General features: G+C 51.8%; 1 protein-coding gene across 1 annotated transcript; it reads right to left on the reverse strand.

Moving 5' to 3' along the window:
• Positions 1-1,974: 1,974 nt before the first annotated feature.
• LOC138841672 (nuclear pore membrane glycoprotein 210-like) lies at positions 1,975-10,785 on the reverse strand (the record flags this gene model as incomplete). Its single annotated transcript, XM_070042451.1, has 7 exons — positions 10,592-10,785; positions 8,972-9,193; positions 7,694-7,867; positions 3,984-4,176; positions 3,465-3,571; positions 2,217-2,321; positions 1,975-2,127 (listed from the first exon to the last, which is right to left on the reverse strand). Coding segments are annotated over exons 1-7 (1,140 nt in total), but the record flags the coding sequence as incomplete, so codon positions are not given.
• Positions 10,786-11,114: the final 329 nt, after the last annotated feature.

Genomic DNA, 11,114 nt, shown 5'->3' on the forward strand with positions numbered 1-11,114 from the left:
AATCCAGAAACTGTGAGGCCCTGAGATCAAACCCCATGTGCTACAAAAACAAAACAAAACAACAACAAAAGAAACCCTTATATACAAATGTTCATAGCGGCCATTACTCAGAGTATTCAAAGGCAGAAAATTCACAGATACCCATTGGCAAATCCATACAAAGGACTAATTAGCCATAAAAAAGGAATAAACAAGCTGGGAGCTGATGGCTCACACCTGTAATCCTAGCTACTCTGGAGGCTAAAATCTGAGGATTATGGTTCAAAGCCAGCCTAAGTGGGAAAGCCTGTGAGACTCTTATCTCCAGTTAAGCACCAAAAAGCCAGAAGTGGAACTATGGCTCGGTAGTACAGCACTAGACTTGAGCACAAAAGCCCAGGGACAGAGTCCAGGTGTGAGTTCAAGCCCCAGGACTGGCACAAAATAAGGAATGAATTTTTGGTACATGTTACAACATGGATAAACATTGAAAACATTATTCTAAGTGAAAACAAGCCAGTCACAAAACACCGCACCTTGTGTGATTCCATTTACATGAAATGCCTTGTTGATGCTGTTTTGATTCCCTGACCATAACGTGACTACCCTCTCAACAAAGGGGAAGTCAAACCACCTAAAACCAACAACAGCCCAGCTGGGACTTACTAACTCTGCTTGTATGGTGTTGCTCTGTACTTATGACTTCCAGGATTCATTTCATACATTCTATACTGAATCCTTTTAAAGAAGATAACCAAGATGCAAATATGCTGACAGTTAGGGTATTGTCTTTGCCTTTTTTAATATAAAAAAAAAAATTTTTTTTTTGGGGTCCGGTCGTGGGGCCTGAACTCTGGGCCTGGGCGCTGTCCCTCAGCTCTTCAGCTCAAGGCTAGCACTCTACCACTTGAGCCACAGCACCACTTCCGGCTTTTTTCTTTCTGCTTATGTGGTGCTGGCTGAGGAATCGAACCCAGGGCCTCAGGCATGCAAGGCAAGTGCTCTACCACTGAGCCACCTTCCCAGCCCCATTATCAAAAAAATTAAACTTTACAATAACCCAAATTCTTCACAAGAAGAGAATGGCACACCAACAACAGTGGCAGCTGTGGTGGCACACACCTGTGATCCCTGCTCCTCAGATGGAGGTAGGAAGATTCAAGACCACTGGGGGCAGAACTAACAACAAACTAAACACAAAATAAATAAAAAGAACAATTGCATAACTAACATTAGAAAAAGGTTAGAATGCCTAAGTACAAATGACTGCATAAAATAATATGCAGCCTACATTGCAATATGCAAAAAGAAATCTCAGGACATGATTTAAAAAAAAAACCAAGATGCTAAATTTTTCCATTGGCATTACCAAGTCTTTTTCAGCAAGAGTAGGAAAGAGCCAAGAAACATGGAACTAGGTTTGATAGCTCACACCTGTAATCCTAGCTGCTCAGGACACAGAGATCTGAGGATTGTAGTTTGAAGCCAGCCTGGGCAAGAAAGTCCTTGAGATTCTTATCTCTAATTAATCAACAAAAAGTCAGAAGTGGAGGTGTGATCCAAGTGGTAGAGTGCCAGCCTTGAATGAAAAAGCTAAGCAAGAGTGCAAGGCTCTGAGTTTAAGCCCCAGGATCAGCACAAAAAAGAGAACTATGAAAAGCAGGTATTATTATATTATCTATATCTATCTCATCTCTCTATATAGATATGGACATACGGACACACACACACACACACACACACACACACACACACACACACACACACACACACACACGAGTTTCTTTATGGTTGCTGTAGTGCTGCTTATGAAATACAATTTTAATCTTAATTAAAAGATTGGTTGAAAGGAAACCATTAGGTAACCAACAGTGTGGGTGATAGGATATGGAGCAGGGACCAGAGGTGGCACTGCAACACTCAAGTTTCAGAGTGAGACAACCTAGCCGGTTTGATTAAGGGTGAGCTTCTGAAAGAAGCAGCCTGCAGGCCCACAGACAGCCTGGGAGAAGAACGGGAGCCAACTCGGAGGCAGGGGCAGCTCACCGTGGCAATGCCTTGGGACTCCTGGTAGGCCACCCTGGCGACATCTGCCGTGCTTGTGTTGAGGAAGAAGTAGCCAGAGCCTTCAGTGATGCGAAGTTCTGCCTGCAGGGAGAGGTGTGGGAGAGGGTCAGGCCAGGTGCTGGAGGGAAAGGGGAGCTGGCTGGGTCTCTTACAGGCAGGGCAGGCTGTACCTGGACTCCAGGGTGGTTGTAGATGGTCACCTCTTCTGGATTCACCCTCACATCCTCCACCAGGATGAGTTCTATGGAGGCCGACACAGGCATGGGAGGCTCGTGCTGAAGGGGTGAGGCCCAAACCATCACATCCAGGAGAACAGGACACCTGGCCACCTCTCTGGTGGAGGGACAGATGCCCCAGGGCCTGGACTCACTCCAGGCCGCTCATTATGTCTAGGCCACAAATCCCCATGAACCCAGGTGCTCCTGGGCCCCATGGAAGGGCAGCATGCCCTGTAAGTACCCCTTGGTGAGCCTACGTCCCGCCAGAGCAGGAGGCGGTCAATGGTCCTGCTTAGTCACTCCAGCTGCTTACACGCACACCTGACCTTCAGGGCTCACAGCAGATGGCCAAGTGTTGTGCATGAAGCACACGCCACCATGCAGGAGGACACGGACAAACAGCAAAGCCTCTGACCAGCCTGGGCATGGGTGAGGGCCCCACAGAAGGGTCTTCTGACTCATGGAAGATAAGGAGAGCCGCCACTACCTTGGGTAGCAGACAACACACTATATGTCACATGTCACTCGAGAGAAGAGTACTGGATATGACCCAAGTGCCACTCACCTATATATACAATGACACAGTGCATCAGCGATGGACTGTGTACATGAACGGGGTCTCTAGAACACCATCACCCAGTGATACTGCAGGTGTCTTGGCTAGGGGGTGCACACTATCATGTGCATAGACCTACATACGCCACACATGTCTCTGCTGAGTGCCACAGGACTACACCCAAGCGCCTGTTCCGTGCCAGGGATCTCAGGGCAGAGGGCCTCTCAAGAAAGCCAGCTCGAGGAAGGAAGCCCAGAGAAATGTCCATACCAGGGGAAGCCCACAGGGCAGAGATCACTAGTGCACCAAGAGAAAGTGTGCAGGCCTGCAGAGGGCCCACAGCATGCATGTCCACGGGGAGGCCCACCAGGCCGCTCACAAGCCCACAGGAAGGGACAGAGCCATCAAGGACAGGGACAGGCGAACCTTTCAGAGGTAATTCCCCCAGCGCTGCTCCCATGGGTGCAGACTCTGAGTAAAACCTTTCCAAGACACCATGAAGCTCCCCGTGCTGGCACCTAGGGTGCTCTGAATCCTGGCACCACCTTTCCTTCCCAACCAGTACATGCTGCCTCCACCTTATTCAAATGCATGTTTACAGGCGCTTGCCCACAGCCCACCCACTGGTGGCCCCTGGGAGGTACCGGTTGTTTCACTCGGGCAGCACGGAGGTGAGCCTGCTGGTAGCCAGAAGCTGTGGCGGAGATGGTGGTGGTTCCCGAAGCCTGGTGAACTAAAATGGCCTGCAAGCCTGAGTTGAGGAAGGGGAGACAAGTGCGTGTTAGCTCCAGGGCTGCTCTGAGGCCTATCTGCAGTTTTAATTCTGAAACCAGGAAACGGAGCCAAAGAAACTGCCTGTCTGTCCTAAGCAGACTTTATGGTCTTAAGTGACTACCAAAGGATTTCCCAAGTAAACTGGAGGAGACAGGCTCCATGCTGGGCTGTGGGAGGGCTTGTGAACACTACAGCAAATAGCCAAGAGGCCCAAGTCTTAGAGCTGGAGAGGTGTCCTAGGGCGTGAGCCTCTGGTTCCTCCTCACAACGAGCCTATGGGGGACTGAGAGAGCGCAGTGAGATCACACCGAGCCCTAGATAACAGAGATACCCAACAGGCACGAGCCTGCCACAGGACACTGGTCTTAACTGATCACAAGCAGCCTCACCGTGTAACTTCTTCTGGCCATTCCCATCCTCACGAGCCACCAGCTGCAGGGGCTGCTTGGGCTCTATGCTGGCCAGTGAGGGCTGGGTGGACTCCCACTGGATGCTTAGAGAGCTGAAGTTGTCGAATCGGCGTCCCTGCTGGTCATAGGCACCCAGGTCCAGCAGGGGGTTCCGGTGGCTGGAGACTGGAACCTGCAAGAAGGAAACATCAGATGCCAGAGCCAAACTCAGGACCAGACCTGGCCACTGCTGACTGCATGGCTGTCCTTGAGCCAGATGGCTCCCTTGTGGGCTCAGGGTCTTGATGAAGGAGTGAGGATGAGTCACAAACCAGTGTTTACTACTGCCACAGTGCTACCCCAGCCCCCGTCTACACCAGCCTCTGCTACTCAACAAGGGACTAGGCCCTCAATCATTAGAAGGCCTCTGGCAATGGGTAGAGGTGATTTTTGATGTCACAACTGGCTTTGTAGGTACCAGCTGCACTGGTACCTACAAAGAGGAGGAAGAAATGCTGCCGGGTACCTCAGTGCATGGCACAGCCCTGCACAAGGAGGACCTGCTGGGCACCACAGGGCGTGGACAGCCCTGAACAAGGAGGACCTGCTGGGCACCACAGGGCGTGGACAGCCCTACACAAGGAGGACCTGCTGGGCACCACAGAACTTGGGATGGCCCCACTTGAAGATGGTCTGGCTTCTGATGTCACTAAGGTTAGAAACCCCTACTCCAAGTTGCTCACCCCAGCTGGGCTACTTCCCTTCTGCCTGCCCTTGCTGTCCTTGAGACACCTCTGCCTCCATGACAACTGCTGTGTTTTAACATGAAGGTAAGATGCTAACGCACTACTCAACACATCCTGGAGCCACCAGGGTTTGCAAAGGTCCTGCCAGAGTCCCGGAGGTAGGAGTAGGCCTCCCCATGCTACGGAATGCAAGCAGAGGCCTGGCGAAGAAAATAACTCAGTAAAGGAGAATGAGGAAGTCTTGGAACAAAGATAACTGACAAGACGCAGAGTCACCAAGCCAACCTGGGATGAAGGTGCCCTATTTTAGAGAAGAACTTACACATAAAGGCCATTCTGATGACACAGCCGCTGAGGTCCCCACCCCCACCTCGAGGACCCCACCCCCACCACCACGCCTGGCTCTGCTGACATAGACAACACCTGCCCTCCTGACAGCAGGTCAGCACCACTACTTGAGCAACCAAATGTTTTGCCACTAGGCATGACACAACTCTGAGAGCTTCAAGTGGGCATAGGCACTGAGAACCATATTCTAGACATCCCATCCTCTTCCAGAAACAACTGTAGGTGGAAAATAAAGGCCTTTCCAGGAAGGAAAAGGCATCGTTGTGCCCAGTACACCCAGAAGCAGACTGAACCCTTCCAGTAAGGTCATCAACACTACCCCCCATTTCAAGAGGCTGGGTGAGGCTGAGGGGTGTTGAACGAGTTGCTCGTCACACAGGCTGGGGTGTAACTCTGGGTCTGATCTTGCTTCTCCTTGGTGCCTGAGCTGGCTAGTCGGTCCCCGAGCACACAACTGGTACTCGAGCACAGTGAGAACACGGGATGCCCCGAGGACGAGGTCAGGCTGGGCTCAGGCTCCATCTGTCATTCCGAGACGTCAACTCTATTCTTGTGTCTCACCTTGCCATAATTTACTCTGCAAATGTGTCTTGGGTGACCCCCGGGTTTGGGAGCTATAAAATGAAATTGATACTGCACTCAGGATGCACCATGGAGATCTATCTTCTTCAAGGTCCCCTAATGAGACCATAAATTGCAGAGGCCATGCCCGAATGGCTGCCTCACGGCGCAGGACCCCAAGGACTGATGGATCACAGCCACTCCACATCTAAGGTCCATTATTTCCTCCTGACATCAATGACACATGCAAGCTAGTTTGGAGAGCCCAGCTCCACAGGCAGACCATCCCCTTTCAGTCCAGACACAGCACTGAGCTAAATCCAAGGCACAACCAGGCCCAGAGGAGACCTTTGCTTCAGAGCCAATGTCCAAGAGGAGGGAGAAACAAGAAGGAAGAAGGGAGCCAGGCACCGCTGGCTCATATCTATAATCCTAGCTACTCAGGAGGCTGAGATCTGAGGATCCCAGTTCGAAGCCAGCCCAGGCAGGAAAGGCTGTGAGACTCTTCTAATAAACTTCTCAGAAAAAGCCAGAAATGGTACTGTGGCTCAAGTGGTAGAGAGCTAGCCTTGAGCAAAAGAAGATCAGGGATAGCTCCCAGGCCTTGGATTCAAGCCCAAGGACTGGAAATAAAATAAAAAGGAAGAAGGAAGAAGAAAGAAAAGGAGAAGGAGAAGGAGGAGGAAGAGGAGGAGAAAGAAGAAAGAAAAAAGAAGAAAAGGAAAGAAGATGCTATGGCAAAGTCAGGCAGAGGCTTTGCCCGGACACACTGATTCGAGGCTTGATTGTGACGCTTGTCCCTGCCACGCTCTAAATGCCAGGGCTGAGTCAGGTGAATGCTGGCTTCCTGCAGCTGCAGGAGCTGAGCCTGGGGTCCCCTCCTCTACTGAAAGGGAACGAAAGTGGATCGTCTGCCAAATCTGTGTAGGGGTGAGGGGAGCCAGTGTTCTGAGGCTGGACACTAAAAATCCTTACTTTTAACCGAGCCTTGCAGGACAGCCTTGGGGCAAGTGGCGGGGAGAGATGCTGATCCACGGAGTTTCAGCCTCAGAGTTGAGTGATTGGGAAAAGTGGAGAGAAGGCTCTCTTTTTCTCTCTCTCTCATTCTCTGTCTCTGTCTGTCTCTCTCTCTGTCAGCTTTCCACTCTGCTCCTCCTGCAGTACCTCCTCAGGCTGCAGTCAGTCCACATTTCACCTCTGCTCCAGCGGCCATCCTCTCTGTGGACCTCCCTTCTCCTGTGGCTCACTCTAAAGTTTCCGGTGATGGGGCTGCCTGGCCTGAGAAGCTGCCATGCTGGGAGAAGGGCAAGTGCTAGGGCTGCTGGAGGTGAGTCCCCACCCTAAGCAGCACACAATCCATACCAGGGATCTGAGTGTCCTGGGAAGTGAGCGTGGATGAGTCCCAGCTCTCAGGGGGCCCAGCCTGCAGGTCACGCCACATGTCCTCAGTTTCAGACAGGCTTCAGAGACTTCCCTCCCTCCCTCCCAACTTTCTTGGAGCCTCAGCTATCACCGCTCCTCTGCAGCTCCCACTCCTGCTCCAATCACACAGGAATGTCCACACACCATGCTCTGAACACCGCCAGGGTCTAACAACACCCAGCAGAGGGAGACAGCGAGTCTGGGATCTGAGAGGATGATGTTCACGTGGTGCTGCCACTGGAGCTGGGAGGCTGGTAGGACCTGCAGCTACACAGCATGGGGACTGTGAAGCCTAAGAGGACAGGATGGCCTACCTATGCTCCAAGAAGATCCAAACCCAACTTCCGGGTGTGCCTTCTAACAAACGTACGTTGCCGTCATCCCACTACAAAGTGGGAACCAGGCAAGCCAGGCACCACCCGCAGCAGCCACACTGAAGTCATCCCACCACTCCTGCCCTGAAGCTCCTCGAGCTAGGCTCACAAGAACCCCTCATCCTTGGCAGGGTTGGCTGCAGAGCCCAGGCAGTGAGCATGGAGCTACCACCTACCAGCACTCAAGACCGTGCATGGGGGTGGCCTCCTGCCTAACCAGTAACACTGTCACCTGGCTCTCGAGAGCGGCCACACTCACCACCTGCTTGTTCTGCTGCAGCAGGGGACAGGAAAGGTCCAGCTGGGGGCTGCCGTAGACAGGCGTGAGGGTGAACCTGGACGGTGGGGTGCAGACAGACTTCACCACAGCGGGCTCCACCACAGGGAAGGGGTTGGTGAGGCTGGGCTGGTTCCCCACCGAGAGGGCGATGACCTGGCAGGGAAGAAACAGACACCCAAAGTCTCTCATCCTCTGAGCTAAGACTGTTTCTCCTTCTATAGGATAGGCACAATGACCCCTGAACCTCAGGGGGCTGAGAAAGGCCAGGGACTAAGGGGTGGGAGAGCACTTTGCCAGCATTTAAGAGTCTCAGGTGAGGGGCTGGGAAGGTGGCTCAGTGGTAGAGTGCTTGCCTTGCATGCATGAGGCCCTAGGTTCGATTCCTCAGCACCACATAAGCAGAAAAAGCTGGAAGTGGGGCTGATGCTCAAGTGGTAGAGCACTAGCCTTGAGCTGAAGAGCTGAGGGACAGCGCCCAGGCCCAGAGTTCAGGCCCCACGACTGACCAAAAAAAAAAAAAAAAAAGAGTCTCAGGTGGGAGCGACAGCTGCACTCTGCACAAGTCCCCAGGCAGGAAAATAGCAGATTGCAGGATGCTTTCCTAGGACCCAGCCACATTATCGATCCCATAAGATCCTAGATGTTTAAATGGGGAGTCCACATTGATCTGATGTCACTCCCCAGAGCGGGGTGCGTGGGGGACATGCACACTGAAGAGTAGGGGACCTGACTCTGGGAGGTGGATCAGGATGAGGGCTGGGCACCTTGTTACATGGTCATGCCGATGTTCCTCAGCAGCCCGATGGCCTGGATGGGTATAGTTTCATTCCTGTTTACACCTGACCCTGGAAACACCTGGTTTTGTGACACCTGATCTGGAGCTTCACCCCTCAGAGAGGCTGTCACACACACAGAGAAATAGCCAACCCTGGGGTTGGAGGTATGGCTCAGGTAGTAAGAGCACCAGCCAATGAGTGACAGTGTCAGATACCAAGTTCAAATCTCGATCTCAGATGAAAAGAGAAAGGGGGAGGTCACCAACAGGCAGACTCTGTGGTGGTTGGGATGTACTGAGGGACCCTACCACCCGCACTGAACCCTTCCAGTGTGCGCCCAGGCACCTTGCTTCACTGAGTATTAGTCTGCCCATCTCTAAAGTGGGCCCTGCAGAAAGGGGTCTCTCAAGGTTCTGCTGGGAACTAAATGGATTTTCCATGCCCCTTGGACTTGGGGGGCCTGCGGGGGGCTCCCACTGACCTGTTCACCCAAGGCCCGACAGGTCACCAGGATCCAGTGCTGCTGGTAACTCCGGGAGGCAGGGGGCCCCAAAAGCGCCAGGCTGATGCTGCCTGTGTCCTCAGAGGTGATGTTACGAAAGTACTTGGAAGGCTCCAAGACCCAGGGTTGGGGGCCTCCTTCAAACAGCATCTCCTTGGAGGAGCCCAGGGTTACCACGGAAACAGACAAGGGATCCACAGCCTGAAGAAAGGGGAGGAGAGAGCACTCCTCAGCATCAGGACTGGAAGACTCACCTGGCTCTGGGGGAAGGCTCTATATTCGCTTTGAAACTGCATGCCTGTGCACCCACAGAGTTGTTAGGGAGATCCCATGGAATCAGGGTTCTTTGGAAAAAAAGAAGCCCTCACTGGGGTAGGGTATGTATAGAAATTAATTTGTTTTTATAACACTCATGGAAAAGCCCTGAAAATACCAATAGCTCTCAAAACAAGGAACTCTTTGAGATGCAGCTTCTTAACAGAATAAGTGAGAGAAAAGCCAGTGCATATATGAGGAGATGCTCCCTACACCATATTTACCACAACTACAAGCTGGCAACAGCCTCAGGTTCAGATGGAGGCTAGGGAGGTGAGAGCCAGGCACCTTGTGCAGGTCCCTAACGCACTTCTGACACGGATGGACTAGACTCTAACTACACTGTTGCTTTAAAAGGCAGTAGCTCCAGGGAAGGGAGGGAGGAAGGGAGGTAGGGGGAAAACAGTGGAGGGGTAACAATGCTCAATAGGAAGTGTACTCATTACCTTACTCATGTAACTGTAACCCTCTGTATAGTATCTTTACAATAAAAAATTTAAAAATAAAGGCAGTGGCTCAATGGCAGAGCACGTGCCTAGCAAGCATGAACCCTGAGTTCAAATCCCATACTGCAAAAAAAAAACAACAACAAATTAAACAGCCCAACATGGTGGCACTCAACTGTAACGCTAGCTACTTGAGAGACTGAAGCAGGTGAACTGAACCAAAGCAATTCTGAGGACAGCCTGGGAAACTTAGCAAGGTCTACTACCGCTTGAGCCATGCCTCCCTTTGTAAGATCCTATCTTAATAATAAAAAAAATAGGGTTGAGGTTGTAGCTCAGTGGGCAGACTGCTTGGGCATGAGCCACTGGGCTCAATTCTCAGAACACACAAGAGGAAATAAAGAAAGAAAAAAATCCTGACAGGAAAGACACCAGATGACTAAGAGAAGCACAGGATCAGGGTGCCTGCTGGCCTAGCTTGGCGGTCTGCTTCCCCCTCTTTTGGTGCCAGGTTTGAACTTCTGTTCCTTACTTTTAGCTCTGCTGCGATCCCTTCAGTTCCTACTGGGTCTGTACAGGCTTCCAGAACAAGCCTTCGGGACTATTTTGTACATAGTACCTGGAGCTCCCTGCACACTGGCAGTGTTCCCTGGCAGAGTGAATTGGCAATAAGTCCAAGATATCCTGAAAGTCTCCAACAAATGAAGGAAAGTTTGTTTTGCTGCCATGTAGATCATGAGAGCACTTAGAAACAGGGAGCTGCTTGCCCCACCCCAAGGAGCATAGAGCAGGGAATGACGGGGCTGGCTGGGGAGCAAAGGACAGGAGGCTGGCTCACCTTGAGAGGCAGGTAAGCAGCGATGGTGATCCTGGCACTTAGGTGGACGTGGCCATGTGTGTAGCTCACCAGGAGTGTGGTGGATCCCTGGGTCTCGGCCCTCACCCTCACACCGCTGCAATGCTCCGACCCTGGCGGCAGCCTTCCTGTAAGAAAAGGAGAGTCAGCCAGGCGCAGGTGGTTCATGCCTGTAATCCTAGTTACTCAGGAGGCTGAGATCTGAGGATTGCAGTTCAGAGCCAGCCTGAGCAGAAAAGTCTGTGAAATTCTTATCTCCAATAAACCACCAGAAAACTGGAAGTGGTGCTGTAGCTCAAGTGGTAGAGCTCTATCCTTGAGCTGAAGAGCTGAGGGACAGCGCTCAGGCCCAGACAAAGAGAGAAAGAGAGAAAGAGAAAAAGAGAAAGAGAGAGAGAGAGAGAGAGAGAGAGAGAGAGAGAGAGAGAGAGAGAGAGAGAGAGAGAGAGAAGGAGAGTCACTTGGTCACCATGAACAAGACTTGAGCAGGGAAAGGATGACAGGT

This window comes from Dipodomys merriami, unplaced genomic scaffold, assembly GCF_024711535.1.
Source record: "Dipodomys merriami isolate MVZ:Mamm:240054 unplaced genomic scaffold, mDipMer1.0.p SCAF_3264, whole genome shotgun sequence".
NCBI classification, from domain to species: Eukaryota; Metazoa; Chordata; class Mammalia; order Rodentia; family Heteromyidae; genus Dipodomys; species Dipodomys merriami.